This window comes from Rhinichthys klamathensis, unplaced genomic scaffold (genome assembly GCF_029890125.1).
Source record: "Rhinichthys klamathensis goyatoka isolate OS25496 unplaced genomic scaffold, OSU_Roscu_1.1 h1tg000040l_1, whole genome shotgun sequence".
Taxonomy (NCBI): domain Eukaryota; kingdom Metazoa; phylum Chordata; class Actinopteri; order Cypriniformes; family Leuciscidae; genus Rhinichthys; species Rhinichthys klamathensis.
In genome coordinates this window covers 12,453,568-12,480,398 of record NW_026606587.1, presented here as the reverse complement: position 1 = coordinate 12,480,398, position 26,831 = coordinate 12,453,568, and the positions used below count along the sequence as shown (strand labels likewise).

General features: G+C 40.7%; 1 protein-coding gene across 2 annotated transcripts; it reads left to right on the top strand.

The window, feature by feature from the left end:
- Window positions 1-585: 585 nt before the first annotated feature.
- Window positions 586-25,951, top strand: lgi3 (leucine-rich repeat LGI family, member 3). Of its 2 annotated transcripts, XM_056246888.1 has the most exons (9): window positions 586-1,027; window positions 2,713-2,784; window positions 4,258-4,329; window positions 6,196-6,267; window positions 7,938-8,009; window positions 16,706-16,875; window positions 21,800-21,964; window positions 22,515-22,605; window positions 25,050-25,951. In XM_056246888.1, exons 1-9 carry the CDS (start codon window positions 816-818, stop codon window positions 25,777-25,779), a joined length of 1,656 nt encoding a protein of 551 aa, XP_056102863.1. In that variant the 5' UTR covers window positions 586-815; the 3' UTR covers window positions 25,780-25,951. The 2 variants fall into 2 exon arrangements, with proteins under 2 accessions (XP_056102863.1, XP_056102864.1); XM_056246889.1 differs by lacking the exon at window positions 6,196-6,267.
- Window positions 25,952-26,831: the final 880 nt, after the last annotated feature.

The window sequence follows — 26,831 nt, the reverse complement described above, 5'->3', positions numbered from 1 at the left end:
CACTTGGGAGAGATTCTTCAAAAAGCTATTTTCGCTAGACAAAAATGCAGTCTCAGTGTGGATGAAAGGCCAAAACATTAAAGAAAACAAGATCCGTTTTCAAATGTATCTGGATTAATGTGGACGTAGCCTCAGATAAGGAAAAAATCCTAGATGTATTGTTGGGGGATCCCCTGCAACATGCTTGGGAACCACTAGTCTAGAAGACTAGTGTATTTTCATTAAAGTGGGTGCTTATATGTCCATGATTTCTAGAAGGTTTACTTGAAATTTGCCTTAGCGTAAACATGAGGATTTTACATTATTTAGTTTTACCTCCACTGACCTGTCCATTACCCCCTGCTTCTTCATCTTGGTTCACAATCTCCCCTTCCCACTATGTTCTCTGCCGTGTTCCCTGCTACTGCTTAAGTGTTGGCCCATGCGACTGTTAATAATTCAGTGTCAGCTTTGCAGCACTCTGGTCTTAGGCTGAGTGTGTGCGGAGCAGCGCTGGTTGACACACTCCTGCAGTCTGTGCTCTGACAGCTGCACCACAGAGAGAGAGAGAGAGAGAGAGAAGAGAGAACACCGCAGAGTACACTGAGACAATCAAATACACACTCATACACGCACTCAGGGAACACCAGTCACTGCCCACTCGTTTTCTGTTCCCTCTGTCAGTCTCTTCTGAGCCTAACACCTCCCCTCCTCTCCCGTTCACACCCTGGAACTTCTTCTCTTGCAGTTTTCTTAATAAGGAAAGGATAAAAAACAGATCCCTCTCTCAAGCCTCCTGTGTTTCTTGACTCAAGCAGGAGACGCGAAGGTGGAAGATGGTGGAAGCAAGGCCCAGGCGGACTCTACGATGGCCAGATTGGCGGCTGTCTGTTTGCCTGCTGCTTTTCTGTATGTTTGGCAACGCGGTGGGCCGCAAAGCTTCCAAAATCCCACGATGTCCAGCCACCTGCTCCTGTACTAAAGACAGTGCCTTCTGCGTGGACACCAAAGCCATTCCCAAGAGCTTCCCACCAGGAATCATCTCCCTGTGAGTACTGAAAAGATCACGTTTACCTATTTCTTCTGTCCTTCATTTCATTATATTCAAAGAATATATTCAGTTGTTCATATAAAATATGATCATTTCCCATGCTTTTGCACTCATATACCATTTTTCTCTGCGGCATAACATGGATTGTCTAGAGTAATTGATTTATAGGTAGAAGATAGTTGAGTTGAACTTTGTCACCTGTCAAGTGACTTATGACGTCATTCCTTTTGGCATAAAGGTTTAGCAGTAACATTTTACAATAAGTTTCCACTTGTTAACATTAGTTATAGCTAACATGAATTAAGAATGAACAGTTTTATTTGTATTATCTAATATTAACAAAGACTAATAAATACTGTAACAAATGTATTGCTCATTATTAGTTAGCCTAATGCATTAACTAATGGAACCGTATTGTAAAGTGTTACAGATTTATGCCATTATAATACAGTCATATAGTCATAGATTCATATTTTCTATATAGTGACAGTTCGTATAGCCTGTAAAACTACAAAAAGGACTAAAAAAACAGTAAAGTCGTTGATTTGACTCTATATATTGCCCTATATATTTCAAACTGATATTTGTTATTCACTAATCATTTTCATCTCATGACATTTAGTGGTGGGGAAGGGAAATTATTAATGAACAACGACTTCATTTCAGTCTGTTCGTCACAAAAATCTGTCGTATGGCTTGAGTAGACTTGAAATACAGAGTCGAATGGACTATAGTTTCATATGGGGGTGAACTATTCCTTTCAACAGACTGAGGTGAAGTCAGTAGTGAAGTCAACTCTTTCTGAGAGAACCACAGATACCATTTATTTCATCAATTGATTTTCAAGGTTTGTGTATTTATGTACAATAGTAGTTTAACTGAAGTTTTCATTCCTAGTATTTCATTACATACTATTAAAGACTTACATCACCAGGATTTCATCGGAGTTTAATCATAATCATGTCTATATTCCGAAGAAAGTTTTGATAAAGGCCTTTGATTTTCTCAAGTTTTCATGCATATTGAGTTTGGCACTCAGATGGTGCCCTTATTTTCAGACTGAGAATATAAAAGGGAAGGAAGATCTGTGTCCTAGTTTCTAATACTTAAACAGTGAGATGCTTTCAGGTGTGGGGAGCAACTGTATAAGGAAAAAAAGGCCAAACATAACTCCTCAAAATTAGATTAAAATGACTTTTTACTGTATTTTAATGATGTGAAAAAAAAAGTGGTGCTATCCCTAAATTATTCATCATAATGCCAGTGTTATAATGTTTCAAACCCCTATATCAAAGTACTAAATATTAAGTACTTATCTCACACCGCTTGTGCTTTGCACCTGAATAATAACTTAAATTATGCAGCTTTATAGAGGTGTGCTATTACTCTTCCAAGCAGTTCCATCTGGAGGGCAATTTAACAGGCTAAAACAACACAATATACTGTACGTACACTGCGGTAGCTAGCCAATCATATCTTAGGACAGACTACATAGACTTGAGCCAAGCAAAGCAACCAGACATGCAACTATACATGCAATGATACATGTTTAAAATGAGATTTTCAGATGTTATGAAGACATTTTTCTGAACTAATGAGCATTTACTTTAAGATGACAGTAACAGCAACTACATTTGTGTTGATGATGGTGATGATGATGATGGTTTCTGCTATCTTATCAGGACTATGGTGAACGCTGCCTTCACAGAGATTCCTGAAGGAGCTTTTTCCCACATGCACCTACTGCATTTCCTGTGAGTAGGCTACTAGATGCACATAACCCTCCTCTGCATTTTCTTATTATGGCCTGTGTGTGTTTGAAAGGGAAAAAAAGAGTGATAATTGTAGTGTTTGTCAGCTGCATGTCTGAGCAGTGTGTAATGTGATGTGTATCAGTGACAGACCCTCCATTTACAGACTCACACAACAACAGTGTTTCTGTCCTCCCTGTGTGTGTGTGTGTGTGTGAGAGAAAGACACAAGAGAGAAGTTTGTTTTCAAATGACAGCATGCCAGTTCTTTAGTCACTGCATCAGTAAACAAATGAAACACATTCTGCGATATCAGATTTGCAATGCTTGTAAAATATATTGGTGTGTATTTCTATATGAAAAATATCTCTTTGTAACAGAAAATCCACTGTCAGCAGCAATCAAATCTGTACATCTCGTTCTTTTCCTTGCTGAAATAATTTTCATATAGCCAGATGTCATGAAGCAGACTGATATTTGAGACCAATAGGCAAGATGTGCTTACAGCCACAGGAATTTATTGTGGCTTCTTAATTTCCACAGGCTGTGATACTCGATTTACATGGTGATCTTTCAGGCAATGCCCCTTTTAAATGTTTGTGATGTATTAGACACAGTTCTTAAACAACAGAAGGTTTTTGCACACAACTTCACCATTTGAAAAGCTTTTGTGCAGTTCTCTAATCTGCGGTAATTGTGGCATTAAAGGAACACTCCGACTTTTTAGGACTTTAGCCTATTCACCTTATCCCCCAGAGTTAGATAAGTCCATACATACCTTTTTTCATCTCCGTGCGTGCTATAAGTCTGTTTGACGCACCCACCGCTAGCCTAGCTTAGCACAAAGACTGGATGTAAATGGTTGCAGCTAGCACACTAATCCAAATAAGTGACAAAAGATTATTTTTTTTTTAAAAACAATCCTGTCACTCAGCCATCTCCTCCCTTCTTCTTTCATCCTTCCACATCACCGAAAATTTATTTAAGGTGCACAGATCAATACAGTACAAAAAACATCAAAAAATATTAAGGATGTTGGAAAAATAACAATGTCTTTTGAATTGTTTTGATTTTTTTAAAATCTTATTAAAACAAGAATTTGTTTGAATAAGAAATGAATGTATGAAATTAAATCAAAATTGTATACATAAAAAAAAATAATAATAATAATTTTTGTAGCCAAATTGGCTGGTGAGTTAAAATGTTAATTTCAAACCCTGGCTACATTGTGCAGCAGCAGCACGTCTTGCTTGCTCACAGCAGTGTGTCGTGTGTGTATTAGTCCCGTGCTTGCTCTGCAGCAGCAAGAACTTACAGCAGTAGATCTATTCTGCCAAGAACAAATATATCAACACGGTCATATCCATTACCATGCCAAATACTCCTATAGTTGTCTTGACAGAAATGTTTTTGTGATCTATAGTTCAGTGAAAGTGCAAACTCTCGTCTTTGTCACTCTCTTCTCGTTCTGCACAGGCTGTTGAACTCAAACACATTCTCTCTGATTTCTGATGATGCTTTTGCTGGACTTGGACATCTGCAATACCTGTAAGTATGTTTGCTGGATGGATGGATGGATGGATGGATGGATGGCCTAATCGATGGTTGACTAAAGATAGATGAGTGTGTTTGCTGGTGGGTGGATTGATCACTTGTCCAACAGATGGACAGATTAGATGTTTCAGGATATCTTCTGCTGCATTGTAAGTGTGATTTATTCTGATATATTCACTGGATTTTGCTCACATAAATGCAAGAAAGAGCTAAAAATGAATGTTAAAGTAGAATTCATTTTCAGTTCTTCTATATTAAGATCATCTTCCAGCGCATCTTCCTCAGGGTTTTGAAAGGATTTGCTCATTATAAGCCAGACATTGACATGTAATGATTATACAAAATGTTTCTCATAAAATCAAGTTTGAAAGCTAATGTTTAATTATCAGGGATCGTTTGCACAGCCATTGACAATGAACATTTACCTGACAGATTCTGATATGAGATGTGGCACATCAGCTTTCCCAACCACAAAAAGCTATGAAATAAAACACTAGTCTTGCCTTTTCTTGAATTATGATGAGTCTCCCCTGTTTTCTTCCAGTCTTCCTCTCTATCTGTTTCTCTTTCTTTCTCCACTGTCAGTTAGAATTTGATAACCCTTTTTTCTGCGTTTTGCTTTTCACAATTCTGAATCAACAGATACGCCTTCTGTTGGAGGATGTGCCAAATTCATATCGATGCACCAAAGATTTTGGCGTCGTTTCTATAAATGAAAAAGCTGATAAAACTGTACTTTCCTTTACAGGTCATTTGGTAGATGCTCAAAAAGCACATTTCTTCCATAGCAGCTGTTCAAAAGTAATTGTGAATTCTAGCTAAATATATATATATATATATATATATATATATATATATATATACACCACTGAGATAAATAGGAAATTTATATTTGTGCGTGCGTGCATGCGTGTGTGTGTGTGTGTGTGTGTGTGTGTGTGTGTGTGTGTGTGTGTGTGTGTGTGTGTGTGTGTGTGTGTGTGTGTGTGTGTGCGTGTGCGTGTGCGTATGTGTGTCTGAGAGTACAAGTTTGGCTTTACTTGTGAGGGCCAAATGTCCTTACTTATACACTGAAATATTATCCCAACTGACTATTGAGGACATTTTACTGGTCAAAATGCATATAAATCGTCCAAAACTTGTTTATAAATCATTAACTAATGATTATATATAAATCATTAGCTAATAAACTCAAAACATGTTTATAAATCAGTAACTAATGATTATATATAAATCATTAACTAATAAACTCAATGGAAGAATATGCAAAGTCCTCACTAATATAATGTGTGTGTGTGTGTGTGTGTGGGTGTGTGTGTGTGTGTGCATCTTTCATATTCATGCAAGTTGTGCTGTTTCCCCTTCTTAAAATTCAGGTAGCGTTGTCTTTCAGACTAAAGCACTGGCAGCTCAATGACTACAGAAAGAGAGTGAATGAGATCAGAGAGAGAGAGGGAAGAACTTGCTATTGCAGAAAGCTTTTAGCATTAATGAAAACGCCCACAATCTCAGTGTCATTAAGCTAAAAGCTTTAAACAAGGCAAATGCGGCAGAGAGAGGTGGGCATTGTCTTCCTGAACGCGTGACTCTTCAATCCATCAGGGAACAGCCAGCATGCATTTAGCCTTACAGTTTATTACAATAAATAGGGAGAGAAGCTGCCATTTGATTAATATCCCTGTCCTGATCTTTTATCTTTCTTTCTCAAATACCACACAGTACCTAAATCTTTTTAATGACATCACCTGCAAATATTTCACTTTGTGGCTGTCTGACAAATGAGTTGTTGGTTGAATTCATTTTCGTGTCTTAATGGTAATTTAATTCCCATATTCTTTTCTCTCCCTACTTTCCTTACAGATTTATTGAGAACAACGACATCCAAACCCTGTCAAAGCACACATTCAGAGGACTGAAGTCTCTGACACATCTGTATGTATTGCTTTAAGGAGTCAATTATCAGTGTATTCATGCAAAAATAATAAATACATTTTATAAATATATTACTCTTTTGAATTGGTGTACAGCATAGATTCATTAAGAAGTGATTATTTAATTCATGATTAAAAATGTAGTTAAGTTTAACAATAAATAATCCATTTATACATTTAAATGGCATTTGCTTTATCCATTTTCCACAAAAACATGACATTTATCCTCTCTTTTTTTCATTACATTTTGAAACTGATAAAAAATAGATAAAGAAAAGCAGTTGCCAAATGGATTAAGACAAGAAATTAAAAAAAAGTTCAAATACTAAAATAAAACATAAATAAGCTGTACAATTATTTTGTTTTTACATTTAATTTCAGAAATCATTTTAAACATGAATTAAATGACCAGTTTTAATTATTTAAGACATCCTTTTTTTAACATTATTATTATATAGTGTAGTGTTGTGTACTGGATATAGTGTAGAGACTATACACCTACATAGTGTAACGTCATTGTGTGACTTCTACAATGGACTTCAGGTTGGCCAACCTTTTAAATGAATTTCTATTGATTAATGTTATCTGAGGTTTGCCTTGACAAAACACTAATTGAAGAGTTTGGTTCCAAAACGCAATAAATCCATTTAGATTAATTTGAGTAAAAATGTGTTTTCTTTACCAAGAAAGTGTAAAGATGAAAACCATTATTTTCTGTTTCAAACTTTCCCATATCATTTGTAGATCATAATAACAAAAAAAAAAATTAAAATCCAGGTTTTGATTTTCAAAGATTTATTATAAAAACGGATTATTTTTTCCCCCAAAATGCAATAAATCCATTGAATCAATATAAAAGTTTTTTCATATTGAAACTGTTGAAAATACACAACAACGTAAGTTTATTAGTATAATATTTTTATTAAGAACTGTAAAGAAGATTGATAACAAACCTTCTCCCGAGTGCGTCATCTTCTTAATCTCCTCACGTAAATGATTCGATTTCGATGCCTTACGTTTCTTACCCACCGCAGAAACAACCACAGGTTCATCAATGCCGTCAAAATTATTCATTTTTTGTTTGTTTGTTGATCGAAAAGTACAAAATAGATAAGAAAAACTAGGAAGCCGGGTGTATTTAAGGCACTGCCGTTACTGTTTACATTGCGTGGAATGGTGCGTTGTGATTGGTTGAGAGCGGATATATCGCGTTCTGCAGAGAAGGGAGACTGGCGTTTGTCGCGGTTTGGAAAGAAAGGGAGAAAACATGACAGAATAACACGGCGGATATCGCATTTTACTTAAAATTAAACATTGACTTTTCAATACCAACCAGATACAATACTGATTTTTGCAGTAACTAATTTTTTTTTTTTTTTTTTTAAATGGCGTTTATCGCGTTTTGGAACCAAACTCTTTTGTCTTTTCACCTATAAATCCAAAAGGGTTCAGACTAATTTGGAACAGAAAACTTTTGTATGGTCCACCCCACAGTCTTGAATATTCAGACAATAATTGTAATTCACACCCTGCTTCTAATATGACAAGTCGAATGTGTCATTCATTGTGCTTTATAGATTAGATTGAAGAATAGAGGTATGAATCATGATAAATAGGTCATGTTATGTCTCTCTGATTTGAATGTTCTTCTCTCCTCTTTCTCTGTATCAGGTCTATATCCAACAACAACCTGCAAGTTCTTCCCAGAGATCTCTTCAAACACCTGGACATCCTCACAGACCTGTATGTATGCCATATACCCAAACATGATAGTTCCCCTGTGAGGGACTGTCTTATAAATACGCTATATCCTTACATGGCCCATTTATAATGTGTGTTTAAAAATAGTATGCGTTATTGTAGTGAAGATAATGGGTAGACGCTCAGTCTAGGTGCTTGTTCTGGGTTTATCACCAAGTTCACTCAGGTGTGTCGGCCAGAACACCACTTAAGGCCAAATGTTCCAGAGTATGAAATAAAGAGCGGAGAAATAGTTCTGATTCTGTTTCTTTATTCCTCTTTCTTGTGTGAGTGAGTTTGAGGGTGAGTGTAATTATGAGTGTGGTTTCTATAAAGAGAGAAACAAATTACAAATGAATAAATCAAACATATGCATACACTCATTCCTCTCTAAGCACTAATATACATTACTAAACAAAGCAAACAATAGTCAGAATATAACTATACAGTATATCTCTTAAACTCTAATACTGTAAGCATAATGTAAAGATTCAAACACTTATTATAAAGGATCCTCAGATTTTCTATTATAAGTTAAATTCCCACTAACATAGATAGCACTTACTGTCATCTATGATAATACACTTTATAGCTTCAACTAACTAAACAGCTGGATGGTTTTATTATGGAAAAACCCCGTACTGAATACTATGTTCCATCCGAGCTAGCAAAGCCTTAATAGAGAAACCTTGATAGCGATCCAAATAACAATATTTACCACCACTTACTTCTTATTTTACTCAACCACAAAGTACTGATCAATCCTAACAACAAATATGAAAGTATAAACACATCTAAACACGATATTACATATCGTTAACTCGACGTACTAAATCAGACGAGTCGAAGCTCGAGCGTGAAATGAACGAACGTGGATATAATTAGCACCACGGTCGCATAGCGACTCCTTAAACTCCTAACTCTTATCCACATCAAATAACAGAAATAATTAGTTTCACAAATAATACAATATCACAGATGTACTTACTCTTCTCATTTACGCACACTCTGAAGAAAGGTGCAGCTCACATCTACAATCCGACCGACCGACTGACTGGCTATCTCTATCGTACTGCATACTAACTGTGTGACGTCAGATAGTATTCAAACCAGCGCGCGCTTCGGCTACCGTTACAAGCACTAAATAAACGGAAGTAAACGTGAAACAAAGCCTAATATGGTCAACTATACCAAATAATAGCAACACTGACATAACTTTGGGGCCTTTTCTACAGCCGCCCCCGAATGTATGTAATACATTCGCTCATCAATAAAGGCAACAAAGTTCTATGGCTGGGGTGTAGTGGCAGGAGTGGAACCGTTTCCATCTTCTCCAAATGGAAGTGCAGGGAGGACAACCAGCCTGGCAACTGGCCGTGTGTAGATTCTCTCCTTCACCTTTACATCAGCGGACCTGATGTGCCCGTCAGGGCTGGGATGAGTCTTGACCACTTTCCCAATGGGCCAGAGGGCCCTCGGAAGATGTGGGTCAGCGATCATCACTACACAGTCCCCTTCAATATCAGCTGGTGTAGCCTGCCACTTCTGGCGAGCTTGCAGGCTCGGCACATAGAGTCGGATGAAACGGGCCCAAAAGTGGTCAGCCAAAACTTGGGAGTGTTTTCAACGGCGGCGACAGATGAGCTCACTTTCGGGGTAGACTACCTGAGGCAACGAACCATCAGGCCGCCCCATAAGAAGAACACTGGGAGTCACTGGATCTGGGTCGCTGGCATCTGAAGACACATAACCCAAGGGCTTACTGTTAAGGATCCCTTCCACCTCAGTAAGTACAGTGCGAAGCACTTCTTCCGGAACAGGTTGAGCACCAACTGTGGCATAGAGTGCGCTCTTAACTGAGCGTATCTCCCTCTCCCACACCCCTCCGAAGTGAGGAGCGGCTGGGGGGTTAAAGCGGAAGGAGATCTTCTGTGGTGCAAGGAGATGTTGTAGTTCTTTAGACATTCCAGCGAAGGTCTCACGGAGTTCTCGCTCACCTCCCTTGAAATTTGTCCCTTGATCGGAAAACAGCTCGGCAGGTGTTCCTCTACGGGAAATAAACCGACGAAGGGACATCAGAAAAGCATCCGTATCAATAGAGGTAAGGAGGTCCAAGTGCACTGCCCTCGTTGTGAAGCACTTGAAAATGATCCCCCATCTCTTCTCCCGGCGCCGGCCAACTTTGACCTCAAATGGCCCAAAACAGTCCATCCCTGTAGAGTAGAAAGCCGGCTTGTAAAGGCGCAGACGGGCTGATGGCAGGTCTGCCATTTTCGGCACTGCAGGTCTTGCCCTCCATCGCCGACAGTCAGCGCAGCTATACTGGTAGCGCCGGACAGCCTCACGCCCTCGCAGGATCCAGAAGGAGCGTCGAAGCTCAGCGAACACCCGCTCTGGGCCTGGGTGGCGTAGGCGGTTGTCGAAATCTTGGATCAAGAGCGTAGTCACTCGATGACCTGGGTCTAAGATGACTGGATGAAGAGTGGTCAGTTCTAGGCCTTCTGCTCGACGGAGTCGTCCTCCAACACGAATGAGCTCTCCCTTTTCATCCAGCTCTGGAGACAGCGTACGGAGTCGACTGCTGCTGGGAACTGGTTTACCAGCTTTCAGGAGGCTGTACTCTTGCTGAAAACTATCCCTCTGAGCCCTCTGAAGTATTAACTGTTCAGCCTGTCGGTAGTCTTCAGCTGTGGGCTTATCATTAGAGTTGGCCGCCCCATGCAGCTCCTGCACTGTCTCATCCAGCAGCTCCTTCCACGAGCCGTATTGACTCACTTCTGAAGTCGACTGGCTTGATGCAACTGCGGCGACCCCACAGAAAGTAGACTTGCGCAGCTCTGAGGTTTCTTCTGCTTGTTCAACAGCAGGGTCCTCTGGCCATGAGTCTGGACTGGTCAGGAGGAAGGCAGGTCCCAGGCTCCATCTATTTGGCTGAACAAGCTCTCTCAGCTTCTTCCCTCGTGTTACGTCATCAGCAGGGTTTCTTGCGGTATCAACATATCTCCAGGCATGCCTGTCAGTCAGCTCCTGTATCTCGGCCACGCGGGTGCCCACAAAGACCTTGAATCGACAAGATTCAGACCTCAGCCATGTCAGCACCGTTGTGGAATCAGACCAAAGGATTGTCTGATCAATGTGGATGGTAAGCTCCCTCTTCAGCACCTGCGAGAGCTGTGCACCAGTAAGGGCTGCACAGAGTTCTAATCGGGGCATAGAGTGAAATCGCTTGGGAGCGACTCTGGAACGGGCCATCAGGAATGACAGATACACTTCACCGTGTCTGTCAGTGGTCCGGAGGTATGCCACTGATCCATAAGCCTCTTCTGAGGCGTCGCAAAATACATGCACCTCTCTCTGAAGACCGGAGGTGTCCACGTCCTTCGACAAGTATGGTCGGGGCAGGGTGACTTGAGGTAAGACTTGTAATTCTTCTTCCCAGTCTTTCCACTGCTGCAGAAGCTCCTGCGGTAGTAATGGATCATCCCATCCCCTGTGTTTGTCCCAAAGGTGTCGGACAATTATCTTAGCCCTGGTGGTGTAGGGTAGGATGAACCCCAAGGGGTCGTACTGACTCGCCAGCACCTTATAGATATTGCGCATCGTGGGAACCCCGTACTCCACATGGCGATGCTTGTAGCCAAGTACATCCGTGTGGAAGAGCCAGCTTAGCCCTAGAGTAGATTCTGGGGTATCTGTCTTGTTCTGAGCCAGCCATAGCTCAACACTGGCAGAGCAGCTCTCTTGTGGTAGGTGACTTATTACACCTGGTTCGTTGCTTGCCCACTGACGCAGATCAAAGCCTGCAGACGCAAGAAGGGCTCGTAGCTTGTCTACAAGGTGCCTCGCATCAGCAATATTGGGAACACTCTGGAGGCAGTTATCTACATAAAAGCATTTCTCAACTGAGAACCTCACCTCTTCATCTGGCTGGCTGTTATCAGAGACGTGGCGCTGTAAGGCGAATGTGGCACAGCAGGGGCTACATGTTGTACCAAACGGTAGCACCTGCCACTCGTACACTGCAGGAGGGCCTTCTTGACTGACGTCGCGCCAAAGGAATCTGAGCAGAGCACGATCTTCTGGGAGGAGGCGCACTTGGTGGAACATGCCTCTGATGTCTCCGCTAACTGCAACTGCATGCTCCTGGAATCTTAGCAGAACTCCCAGTAGTGATGCTCCTAATGTCGGCCCAGGCAGTAGATGGTCGTTGAGGTTCTGCCCTCGATACTGGTAGGAGCAGTTGAATACCAGCCTATTCTTGCCATTATGGCTCACCATATGGTGAGGGATATACCATTCCTCACGACCTTCCTCGGCTGAGACGTTCGGTCCACACTTGATAACAGAGCCCGCCTTTATAAGTTTCTCCATCTCACCTCGGTAGGCTTCTGCCCGTGCAGGATCTCTGGCCAGTCGCCTCTCTACACTTCGTAAACTGGGCATGACGGCTTCTTTAGTAGTCTGAAAGAGCGGCATATCTCTCTTGCGGAGCAGCGGGGTGGCGTAACGTAGAATGCCATCAACCTCTACCCTGATGGTTTTGGTCTCCAGGATGCTGATGGCCTCTTGGTCCTGTCTTGAACGAGTAACTAGTTTCTCGCTTCTGAATGGGACATCGTCGACTTGCCATAATCTCTCAACATGTTTCATCAGTTCGCTCACCTGGGGTGCTACTGTTGTAAATAGACACTGCTGTGGTTGGGTGAGGTGACAGACTACACTCGCTGGGCCCTGCAGTGTCCAGCCCAGCCTTGTGCGGATGGCAGCAGGCCCTCCTGGAGGTCCCAGTCTGACAGGTTCAATGGGAGTGACGAGATGGGGGTGGTCACTTCCAATTAGAAGCAAGGGCTTAACATTCATAAGGGTCTGAATGGGAAGGCCAATAAGGTGCTTGTATGTGTTCCTGAGTTGCTCCATGGGGTAAGTATGGGTAGCTAGTCCAATACGAGCACTGGTGAATGCACCTATGATCTTGAACTTAGTCTTTGGCTTTGACGGCGAAGAAATGGAGAACGACACTGATGCACCACGGAGGGTCCGCACTTCATCTCTAATTGTGCGTAGTGGTAGGTCCTCTTGAATCCCCTGCACACCTAGCTTCTCTGCAGCATCTGGCAACAGCATAGTTCTCTCTGAACCGTCGTCAAGTATGGCATAGGTGTTGATTGATTGGTCACCATGGTGAATCCGGACTTTGACAACTTTAAGAAGAACCCGACTCCCTTCAGTGGGTCTGTCTAGATACAGAACCTCTGTTGTGCCCCTTATGCCATGGCTTTCCGCTGCTGGTGTCGATGATGCCTCCTTAGGTGACCTCATATTCACCTCATGCAGCACCTGGAGGTGTTTCCCTTGGCAGAGGCTGCATGTCTTCTTTAAGTTGCACTGAGCTGCCTGGTGTGGCCGTGCACATCGCCAACACCTCTTGTTCCTTTTTATCCATTCGGTCAGCTGATCCTTTGTTAGCCTGGATACCTCTCCACACTGGCTAAGGTAGTGTTCCTCATTATTGCAGAATGGACAGTATGGCTTGCTCTTGTTCCCTTTGAAGGAGCTGCGTGGTACTGGAGCCTCAGGTTTCTTAGCTGTGTCCTTCACACCATGGAGGACAGTGGTAGGTTGCTTACCCTTCCTACCCTCTTGTCGGAACACCGGCTTCTCCCGCGCTCCTCTCACAGCTAACTGTCCTTCAAAGTCCTGGCACCAAGACTCGTATTTCAACCAGTCTGAAAGATTAGTTAAGGTGTGGGTTCTTGTTCCCTGATGATACATGCAGCGGCGAAACTCGGCTCTCTGCTCAGATGGCAGCTTGCTCAGCAGACGAGCAACATGTGAGCCGCATTGTAGTTCCACTTCACCCTCGTGGCCTAGTGTTTTCAGCATTCCCACGAGTGACTGTATCTGGAGTGCAAACTTCTCAAATGCAGCAAAGTCTCCCCGTCTTATGTCTGGTGAATCCAGCACAGCAGCAATACGCCTCAGCGCTATCTGATGTGGTTGGCCAAACTTGTCATTCAGGGCAACCATTGTGTCTGAAAAGGGTGTTGGGGAGTTAAGGTAAGCATCTGCTATTAACCTGGCTTCTTCTAGTTGCAGGTGATCGACCAACACTTGGTATTTAAACAGCTCAGATGCGTCATGTGGTAAGAGGTTCTCCAATGAGATCTTGAGCCGTGCGAACTCACTTGGGTCCCGACTGGCGAAGTTGCGGATTGTTGGGCGTGGCCCACGGTAACTTGGCTCTGGGACGTTGGAGTTATGACCCTGAGGTGATCTAAAGGGCAGTGGCTGTGTCCATGCCATGCTTGGATGTCGCTGTTGGGGCATTGGGTTACAGCCAAGCTCACTCCGTTGACCACTATAAGCTGTAGGGCACTTGGGCTCAGCTGGAGGTAATCCGTGTGGCTGTGGCAGAAACTGAACAGGCTTGAACCAGGGCGGTGGATGACTGACATTGTCGTCCCATGGCTTTGCAGTAGGAAGGGCCCCACGTGCTGATTGATTAACTTGTGGCTGGCCCACAAACATGTCAAGAGCTGGGGCTGGCAGTGCTTCTTCCTTAGTTCTTGGAACCTCATCTGTTCTCCTAATAAGCGAATTTAGCATAGGTGGGTCACCAGGCAGAAGTTCGTCAATTACTGGGTCTGGCCATGGTGGTGGTGCAGGCCAATCATCCTCTTCCTCAGCGTTAGGTTCACTTTCAACAGGTGGCCGTGATGACATCACCGTTAACTCTGGCTTTCTGGTATGAAGAGAGGTTGGACTCTGCATGTTGCAAACAGAATCTACTAACTGTCTCATGTCTGCTCGCAGCGCTCTAAGCTCGGCCAAGTCTGATGCCATGTGCCGCTGTGTCTGCTGCAGGAGGTGTCTTTCATGACGAATGTCATCTAACTCAACTCGGCTGTCATGCTGTGGATGTATGGGGTGCAGCGCTGGAGGTAGGGGAGTAGAGTAATCTCGTAGCTGTTCCCTAAACTCTCTCTCTGGAAACCGCTGGGGGGCTAGCTGATTCTTCTGGCTGTGCTGTTGGTTCTCAGCCCTATAGCCCAGGTCCATCTCCTGAAGAATAGCATCCCGCCTCTGGCGTCGAAGAGGAGAGTCTGGTGGGGAGGTGAGGGATGTCATCCTGGCATTTCCCTCCTGGTGAGAACTCTCTGATTCCTCTCTGTACCTCTGACCGATGTAGCCTCTATAATCGACCTCATAATCTGCATAGCGCACAGGTGGGCGAATGTGCCGTTTGGGACGTGCACCACTAGCATCATACTCTGGATGTAGTTCCATCTCTGACGTAAACTCAGTGATCCGGCTCGAAGGACCATCAATGTAGTGAAGATAATGGGTAGACGCTCAGTCTAGGTGCTAGTTCTGGGTTTATCACCAAGTTCACTCAGGTGTGTCGGCCAGAACACCACTTAAGGCCAAATGTTCCAGAGTATGAAATAAAGAGCGGAGAAATAGTTCTGATTCTGTTTCTTTATTCCTCTTTCTTGTGTGAGTGAGTTTGAGGGTGAGTGTAATTATGAGTGTGGTTTCTATAAAGAGAGAAACAAATTACAAATGAATAAATCAAACATATGCATACACTCATTCCTCTCTAAGCACTAATATACATTACTAAACAAAGCAAACAATAGTCAGAATATAACTATACAGTATATCTCTTAAACTCTAATACTGTAAGCATAATGTAAAGATTCAAACACTTATTATAAAGGATCCTCAGATTTTCTATTATAAGTTAAATTCCCACTAACATAGATAGCACTTACTGTCATCTATGATAATACACTTTATAGCTTCAACTAACTAAACAGCTGGATGGTTTTATTATGGAAAAACCCCGTACTGAATACTATGTTCCATCCGAGCTAGCAAAGCCTTAATAGAGAAACCTTGATAGCGATCCAAATAACAATATTTACCACCACTTACTTCTTATTTTACTCAACCACAAAGTACTGATCAATCCTAACAACAAATATGAAAGTATAAACACATCTAAACACGATATTACATATCGTTAACTCGACGTACTAAATCAGACGAGTCGAAGCTCGAGCGTGAAATGAACGAACGTGGATATAATTAGCACCACGGTCGCATAGCGACTCCTTAAACTCCTAACTCTTATCCACATCAAATAACAGAAATAATTAGTTTCACAAATAATACAATATCACAGATGTACTTACTCTTCTCATTTACGCACACTCTGAAGAAAGGTGCAGCTCACATCTACAATCCGACCGACCGACTGACTGGCTATCTCTATCGTACTGCATACTAACTGTGTGACGTCAGATAGTATTCAAACCAGCGCGCGCTTCGGCTACCGTTACAAGCACTAAATAAACGGAAGTAAACGTGAAACAAAGCCTAATATGGTCAACTATACCAAATAATAGCAACACTGACATAACTTTGGGGCCTTTTCTACAGTTATATTATAAATGCAAAATGTTTCCAAAATAAAATGAGAAGCTTTTAATTGCCATGAGTGTACTAAAGCTAAAACGACGATATATGCATGTTCTGTTAAACATTTTGTATAAAATATTTTTCCTCTAACTTTCCCTGTTTGAAAACCCCTGTGCTAAACAATACCTCACAGATCAGAGTTATTCTTTAAATGGGAAAGTTCATGTATTTTTGTATCTCTTGTGTGTTTTTATTCCTCTCTCCACTCTTGGCAGAGACCTGCGAGGGAACTCGTTTCGTTGTGACTGTAAGATCAAATGGTTGGTTGACTGGATGGAGAAGACCAACACCTCTGTTCCAGCCATATACTGCGCCAGTCCTTTTGAGTTCCAGGGTCGACGCATCCACGACCTCACGCCACGCGACTTCAACTGCATAAGTGCAGGTAAGGACACACACACTCTTAGCACATGGTAAGTGAGATCTGTAATTCTGTCAAATATAGGTACTCTACATGGTCAAAAGTATAAGGACACCCTCTTCATATTCCAGGCTCCTTAAAGGGATAGCTCACCCCAAAATGAAAACTCTGTCAGTAATTACTCTCCCTCATGTTGTTTCAACCCCGTCAGACTTTCGTTCATCTTCGGAACACAAATGAAGATATTTTGATTAAATCTGAGAGCTGGATCACTCCTCCATAGGCTTCTAAGGGATCGAAACTTGCCGGCCCAGAAAAGTTATTAAAGACATCTTTAAAATAGTCCGAGTGACTACAGTGGCTCAACCTTAAGTTTATCAAGCGACGAGAATACTTTTTGTGCTAAAAAAAAACAAACAAAAATAACGACTTTATTCAACTATTCATTTCCTTCTCTGTGGGCCGTGAGATTTCACGTAGTGAAACTGCGCAAAGCTTCTAGGTTGTACGTCACACTCATCACACACATGACCAGCGTCGGCCAATAGTGAGCCTGCGTGTGACGTACAACACAGAAGCGCTGCGCAGTTTCACTACGTGAACTCACTCGAGGCCCACAGAGAAGGAAATGAATAGTTGAATAAAGTCATTAGTTTTGTTTGTTTTTTTTGCGCACAAAAAGTATTCTCGTCGCTTGATAAACTTAAGGTTGAGCCACTGTAGTCACTCGGACTATTTTAACGATGTCTTTACTAACTTTTGGGCCGGCAAGTTTCGATCCCTTAGAATTCTATGGAGGAGTGATCCAGCTCTCAGATTTAATCAAAAATATCTTAATTTGTGTTCCGAAGATGAACGAAAGTCTTACGGGGTTGGAACAACATGAGGGAGAGTAATTACTGACAGAGTTTTCATTTTGGGGTGAACTATCCCTTTAATTAAACTGCAAACGAACCTTAAAGTTAAACAACAGAATGCCGCAGGGATGACGTATTTTCGTAGCCCGACATGGAAGTTCGCATTACCCTGGTTCCCTAGAGAAAAAGCCAATATAGGATTTTTCCAATCAGCTTTTCCATTATTGCAGAAAATCAGCTCTGTGACCAACAAAAGTTTATGATCAGGGGTCAACGTTACTGGCACGGTTAGGCCACTGGTTCAAATTGTTACTTGCTCTGCCAAAATTTTCACTGGCCCCACCATAAAAGTAATAAATACATAAGTAAAAATAGTTATTGTTTCCATTGTGTTTGACTTATGCACACTTGATATCACAGCAAAACATACTAGACTAATATACATTTCAAATATTATTAAAGACAAGTAAATAGTCAGTAATAAAATAAGAACAAATAATAGCAATAACACAAATATATAAAAAAAACACAAATGAAACAAACTTTTTCCTCCCTTTTTTCAGAGAGGTCTAACGGTAAATTTCAGGTACAGAAATTGAATAAAGTAATCAAATGTAAAATAATATTTCACAGTCTTCACTGAATAAATTAAATATGGACTAATCTTTATTAAAGTTACAAAAGTTACAGTCAAGAGCAGCAAGTGATTTTTTTTGTGTCTTTTATTGTTTGATTAACATTAAAAACACAGACAAGTTGAAGTTCACGGCAGTTGACGTTTACTTGTGTTACTAGAAGATGTAACCCCTTGAAAGGTAGTGTTTTTATTTATAATTTTTTACAATTACCGGTATTTGAACTTTTATGGTGCAAAAAAAACTTTGCTAATGTCATCAGCTAACCCCCAGAAACATAATATAAAGATCTGAAAATGCATTTCATGAACCCTTTTTGAAATCTACAAGTTGGATAGATAGAATAGTTTGCAAGAGCGTGATTATAAACACAACAAGGCTGTGAAAGTGACTAGTGAGTAGTTGAGTTTACCTGTTCAGAGATGAGGTTTAGTGCCCCCACACCCTCTCTAGTCCTGTGTAGACACTTGTTAGTAACAAAAAAATGGATTACTGATTATGTCGTAGAATAAAACATGAAAATATCTTGAGCTTATTTCAGGCATTCAACCAAAAACCCATTGACCTTGGGACGACGGAAGCGGAAATCAAGTATAGGCGTTAGTTCTGGCAGGAGACGTCAGTGAAGCTCACATCAGCTGATCCACGTCTACCTATAGGAATACGACGCCTCTCACAGCATCCATATATAATAAGGCCCATTCAGTTTATCAGCAGCTTTATCGTGTTGCTCAGGATCGAATTACCCTCCCTCATCCCCAGCTCCACCTCTCGTCCAGTCAGGACTTGGCCTTCTGATATTCCTCTCCGAATTAGACTCATTTTTCTCAAATTATGTTGTACATTAAATTATTGAACATTAATGATATCTGCAATACTGTTCTGTTTACCCTAAGGGGGGTTATCGCTGCTCTCCCTACTCTTATTCATGCTTGGTTGCACGGATAGGGATTGAGTTCTTGCCCAGAACAGAACCAGACCGCCAATCCAAACTATATGCTAATATTGTCAATCATCTTTGACAATAGTAGTGTCCCTGACTGAAGTGCTAAATTGCAAACTCATTTCCAGGTTTTAGGACTCATTCCTGCAGAACTCAGTGACATTCTTGAGAATTCTCCTCTTTAACTTTGTTGCAACAGTTTGGGGAGATTTTTTTTTTTTTTTTTTTAGCATGAAAATGAACCTGTGTACAAAATCCAGGCTACAAAGAAATGGCCTTCCCTGGTTGGCACAAAGCCCAGACCTGAACCAAACACCTTTGAGGATGGATTGGAGAGCAGTGGCGATTCGAGGGGGTGGCCAGGGCCACCCCTGAAAGCTCATTGGCCACCCCAGATCTGATAGGTAGTTGGTCAAGTTCGTCAACACAAGAAACAAGAGAAATGCTGTCAATCAATGATGACAGCTGATCAACTGATTTAGGGCCAGTTTTACATTTTTAACTAACACCGTAATGGTCGTACTGAGGCTGTGAGAGCTGATTTCTGCTCAGCGGACGTTTGGCCATGCAGGTCAGGTGACCCATGAGATCTGCGCTCTCACAGCGCTCGCTGGCTGCTGCTGCTCCGTGAAACAGGAGGACGGTCGGTCACAGTTACAACAGCAACAATAATACAACAACGATAAAAACGCTGGAATCTGTAGATTGAGAGGTATGGTAATTTAATGTTTAGTTATATCGTAGTTCCCTCTGAATGTGTAGGAAAACTGAAAAAGTCGAACTACACTGTACTAGCTAGCTTAGCAGCCCGCAAACCAAGTTAAGAGTGCACAGTGCAGACAGTTGAAGAGGGCGCGCGCGCAGCTCTTAAAGGGGCCACACCTTATTTCCACTCGTTACACCGCCATGAAATGCTATTTTCTGGACTGAAGACTTGAGGGTGTTTTTTTGCAGATGTGTGTGTGTTCAATAGAGCTAATGTTATATTTTTGGCCAACCTGTGTGTGAAATATAGTGTGACAGTCTAGATTTAAGTTATAACACAAGAACAAGCTGTGACTTATTTATTTGCTCTGTTATTTAAGGGCTGTTTTTGCTTGTATCAATTAGCTCATCTTCACTTAAATTAATTTATTAATGTATGCTGAATCAAAGCCAATGTTTAAATTTATACCTTTATCGGGGCCTTGGATATGAATACTGTCTTAGTTGAAAACCACTTTTTGCACATTTTCATACATCACAAGGCATCCTAATGATATTATTCAGTCATCAGGCCATCCTCTGTGTTACCTGTATTGTTACCCATGTTTGCTTTACTAGTTTAAGTCCCCTCTTGTGGTTAAATAAAAACACACCTGGCAAAGAACAAACTAAGAAATTCAAATTCCAGTATCTCAAACAAATTATATCTAAGCTAAATAATAACATATACTAAGCATGTAAAGAACAACAAATATTTATGTTTTTTTTTCTTACAAGCTTAGTTTTTCTTTTGCTTTTACAGATACACTTTTTAATAAGGTCCTATCTTTAAGCATTTTGGTTTGTTCTGTTGGATTTCTGTTTTTATGTAACCACAAGATGGTGCCTCAATTAGTAAAGCAAACTCAGGTAACAATACAGGTGACACAGATGATGAGTTGATGACTGATGCATGTTATTCTATATAGGATGAGTTAAGAGCAGTTTAATTTTGCTACTCTAATCTAACTTGTGAAGAGACAAGTTAATCCACTACAAGAAAATAGCTCTTAGAAAATGTTTACCCTATCCTGACCATAATTACTGATTAAAAATAGACATGTTAAAATAACCAGAGATACTTGAGGACTGTGATAGGTGGTTAGGACTGTTTTTAACAGGATAGTCACCTTTATTTGACAGTTATGAGACAGGAAATCATGGGAGAGAGAGAGGATGTGACATGCAGCAAAGGACCGGGATTCGAACCATGGTCGGCTGCGTACATATACGCATTAAACTTTGCTATGCCATGGCCACCCCACACTAACTTTGTGTCCCATCTTGGCCACCCCCCCAAAAATGTCCTGGATACGCCACTGTTGGAGAGAGCCAGACCCTCCTGCATCCATGATCCAACATCTAGAAGAAGGCATTGATTTTGATAATAAATGTCCACATTCCTTTGGCCATGTAGTGTATCTGGGTAGTTGGCATGACATTTCAAACAGTTTCTGCATTGTTCTGAATTGTGACATGCTATAATACAATTATAAATAAATGTATAAAATATTTAACAAAACGTTTCTGATTTGTATGCATCATATAAAAAATACATATATGTATTTTTTATATGATGCATGTATAATAATTATAGATTTTTTTAAAAATAATAATCATTTTAGATGTATTATTTACAAAAATGGCATGTAGTCTTTTTGTACATAAATCATGTCACACCGCAGGACCATTTAAAATAAGGTGGATTTTAAAATGGTTACCGAACTTACGATATCCACTGACTAATATGAAACGTTCTTCTGATCCAGATTTTGCAGTATATGAGGTATACTCGTTCCAGTCTATGTCTGTGGAGTCATACGAGTTTAACAATGACCAGTACACAGTTTTCGCTCAGCCCAACACAGGAATCTGCACCGTGTTCATTTGGGATCATGTGAACATGCTTTTCAAGACACATTACAACATCACATGTAAGTCAAACGTCAGCTGTTATTCGATTCTTTTATTATTTGATTTAATTGGTAGAACCAATGCAAAAAAAAGAAAGAAAAGAAAATGGGGATATTCTCCGAAGCAGTGGTTCCCAAGCTTTTACACAAAATCTTGTTTCACGAGAGTGACAGCTCAATGTAATCTTTTCAGACACTTAATTGCATGTTAATTGCACTTAAATAAAAATGTATTGTAGTTTACTTCAGTACATCTTTATATGTAATTTCTCAATTACTTATATTGTCTTTGAAATATGGTTAAAGTCTACTGCCGAATGTACAGACCAGCATTCATGGTAAACTAAAATATACTTGTATGTCATGTTTTAAAATATATTTGTAATTGCAATTTACATTTAAAATATATTTACTTTAAATGTAATATCGCACAGGTGAAAATCATAATTTAAAAAGTCCTTCACATGTGCTTTAGTATGCGAGTCAACACATCAAAATAAGTGAACTTCTTTAAAGAATGACAAGATTATCAAAACATAATGATTTGATATGTCCTATATGTGCCTTCCAGCTCGTTCTGCTGTCTACTGTAAACCTGTGGTTATCAACAACACTCTCTACATGGTTGTGGCTCAGCTCTTTGGAGGATCACACATCTACAAGTATGTCTATGCGCACTATTTCTGAGTCGATTGTAGTGATGGGCACATTCTTCATGAAGCATTTTGTTCGGAATCAGTGGGTCTTTGTATCAACATCTCTTATTTAATTATTTTTTTAGATTACATTTAATAGATTACACTTTCGTGAAAACTTTTGCAATTGGTTTTATAAAGTTTTCATTATGTTTTCGATGCATTTACATTGGGCGATATGACCAATATCTTCATGAAATGAGTACTTTTATTTCAAGATAACAATATATATCACAATATAGTTATTTTAGCTTTATATAAGGCTTTTATGATATCAAAATTTGATACCATTGAAATTTATAAATATTTTCATCAATTTCAATTTCACAAAAAACTACAAGACTAAGTAAAGAAAAAAAAAACTCAAGCTACTGAAGACAAGTACACAATCAGTGATGAAATAACAGTAAATAAACTAATTACAAGCAATAGGACAAATAAACTACAATAGAACAAACATAAATGCATAAATTGAAACATAAAACTTTATATATAAAGTAATATAAAAAACACTGCATGGTCGTCACTGTGTAAATTAAATATACATTTATTCTTATTAAGTTACAAAAGTGATTCAGTCAGGAACAGTGAGTGATGTTCTCTCTTTTGTTGTTTGATTAACATTAATGACTTAGATGACAACAGGTTTATTAGGCTGCTGTCACTTTAAGACCGAATGCATGGATCCAATATACTGATACACATGCGTTTTCTTTCTCAACTGTTTACGTTCACTTAAGACAAAAATGTCTGTGTTTACGAGGACACTTGCAAAGTGTAAATATGTGTATTTGACTGTTTTTAAGCCCAATTAGGCGGCAAAACGCACTCTTTTTGCATACTCATGCGCTTTATGAGCAGTGGCTTCATGTGCGCATATGGCAAAATTAGTTCTCTTTCGCTGCTTATTGTGCTTCAATGGTTTAAAATCACTTAATTTTAATACACAATGCTTAAAAATGCATGCAAATGATAATCTTTAATGACAGTGAGCGTAACAAATATAGAGACGATAGTCCAAAATCTCTACCGGTTGACACATTTCAACCAGTTAATCGTGTCTAACGGTATATCGCCCACCCCTATGTTTACAGCTTTTTGACCAGCAGGTGCTGACAGCCTCAAGTGTTTCAAAAGTAATTAAGTTGATTCAGAACTTGGAAAATCTTCATGTCTCCCATCACTATTGTAGACACTCAAATATTGTCTGAATATACTTTCTCTATTATCAGATTTTACCCTAAAGAACTCATTTTTTACTAACAAAAGGTGCAATCAGTAGTTCTTTAGCTAGTGTCACCATCATCGCTGTTCTTCACATACTCTGGATACCGATACCACAGCGGTTCATTAATTACCTTACCTATCCAACAAAAAAAGTATGTTCCGCTGTCTAAGGGTGTCACACTTGGCATGTTTTGTTGGATTGCTCTGTTAGCGCGGTTCATTTGAATAAATGTGAACTCTGTCATCTGAACCCTGATGCCCATCAAGCAAAGGGACCGAGACGCTGAAAAGATGGACCTCGATCCGCTTCCAATCGAACTCTGGTGCGGTTTGAATGAAATATGAACGCAACACGGACCAAAGACATGTTAATGAACAAAAAACAGGACATGATGTCACAAGATGCGACCCTAAAAAGACAGAATGCTCGATCATTCCTGTTTTTTCTCGTCATAGTCGTGATGTAGTCCAGCACAGTTCAGTCCAGGCATCAGAACCGCGTCTCCTCACAGCAGATCTGTGTGTGTGTGTGTGTGTGTGTGTGTGTGTGTGTGTGTGTGTGTGTGTGTGTGTGTGTGTGTGTGTGTGTGTGTGTGTGTGTGTGACGGAGGGATTCCTGCCGCTGTTTTGACTCCTTTACACATTTTATAAGCTCTTTACGAGTTCTCAGCTGGTCAAAATACCATCATATGTAACTACGCACATACACCGAGCGCATTTAGCCCAAAACACAGCATTGCTTTGGATGTTCAGTAAGTTCTGTCGCGAAATATACATAATAAATCCGACCAATCAGGTTGTGAACACATCCCTATGACTTTAGGTTGGGTGTTAAAAATGCCAATTTGAACGCTAAGCGAACCAGGACTAAATGTTTTTTTTTGGTCCGGACCAAACGAACCAAGCTAACCGAACTACAAGTGTGTACAAGTGCCTTAGACCCCGTTTACACCTGCATTTAGCATCATCAACTTGTGATCCGATCGACCAAAACACATCTTAATACCAGCTGTAAACAGGGCATCATTTATTTCTTAATGTGCAAAACATTTTCAATTATCACCAAACTACTGAGTGCACCTTATTATTTCAATACCTCAAAGAGTTAGATATAATATTTGCATGCAAATATATCATCATCATCATCATCTTTTCTTATTATGACATCCCGTTGTTGTTGTCAGATGGGAGGAAGGTCCATTGCGTTTCGTCAAAATCCAGGACATCGACACCACCCGTGTCCGTAAACCCAACTTCATCGAGACTTTCCAGATTGAAGGCGACTGGTATTTTGCTGTAGTCGACAGCTCCAAAGCCGGTTCCACCAGCCTGTACCGCTGGAACAGTAACGGCTTTTACTCACACCAGTCTCTCCATCCCTGGCACAGAGACACACACATCGACTTCCTCGAGATGGACGGCAAACCTCGCCTCATCCTCTCCAGCTCATCGCAGCCCCCGGTGGTGTATCAGTGGAACCGCAGCCAACGCCAGTTCCTCTACCACTCGCAGATTACAGATTCAGGCGATGTGCAGATGGTGAAGCACTTCTGGTTGCGGAAAGTGCTGTATCTCTGCCTCACGCGCTTCATCGGAGACTCGAAGATCCTTCGCTGGGACAACCAGCGCTTCGTGGAGATCCAAACCCTGCCGTCACGCGGCTCAATGGCCGTGTATCCGTTCAGCGTCGGAGTGAGGCAGTACCTTCTGCTGGGGAGCGACTATTCCTTCTCTCGGATCTATCTGTGGGACGACCTCACTCAAAGGTTCCTGCCCTTTCAGGAACTGAACATGCTAGCGCCTCGAGGGTTCAGTCTGGTGTCTGTTGACAATAAGGATATTCTGTTAGCGGCCAGTTTTAAAGGAAAGACCATGGCGTACCAGCATCTCGTGGTGGACCTCAGTGCCAAATAGGCTACTTTAGACGTTTAACTGGGGCTTAAATGTCAAGAACTGCAACATTTCCGCACCTTTTCTACATCTGCTTGCACACATGAATTGATTCTGTCATTGCTAAATACACTCACACATTAGTTACTGTAAGTGTAAGCCATCCTAAAGGGATAGTTCACCCAAAAATGAAAGTTAGCCCATGATTTACTCACCCTCAAGTCATCCTAGGTGTATATGACATTCCTCTTTCAGACGAATGTAATCAGAGTTATATTAAAAAATGTCCTGGTTCTTCCAAACTTGATAGTGGGAGTGAATGGCTGTTTCTGTTTTGAAGTCCATAAAAGCGCATCTATCCATCATAAAAGTGCTCCACACGGCTCCGAGGGTTAAAGGCCTTCGGAAGTGAAGCGATGAGTTTGTTTAAGAAAAAATGAATATTTAACATGTTACAAAGTCAAATTCTAGCTGCCAAACGGACATACGGATTCCACTTTAGACACTACCAAGTCTAAAGCGCACTTATGCTAGTAATACGACATACTGCTGATATTTACGCTACGCCATGACGCGCTACGATACTTCTGACGTCACAATTTGCGCTTTAGGCGCAAGTAGACTGTGTATGGCCGTTTGGCAGGAAGCTAGAATTTGACTTTGTAACATGTTAAATATGAATATTATTAACTTTTATTAACCCCCGGATCCGTGTGGAGTTCATTTATGATAGATAGATAGATAGATAGATGCACTTTTACGGACTTCAAAACAGAAACAGCCTTGAGGGTGAGTAAATCATGGGCTAATTTTCATTTTTGGGTAAACTACCTCTTTAACTAAAAAAAAAACATGTTAATATGCACTACTACTAATAAACACTACTACTACTAATACTGATTACCCATTTGGGCCTTCAAAGCTAAATGAACATTTACCATATGCATTGCAATGAATATGTTGTATGTTACTCTAATAGGATTGTACATTGTTCAGCAGTTTCATATATATATAAAAAAAGTGAAATTATATTTTTAGACAGATGACTCCCTGATTCATGATCATCATAACATGAA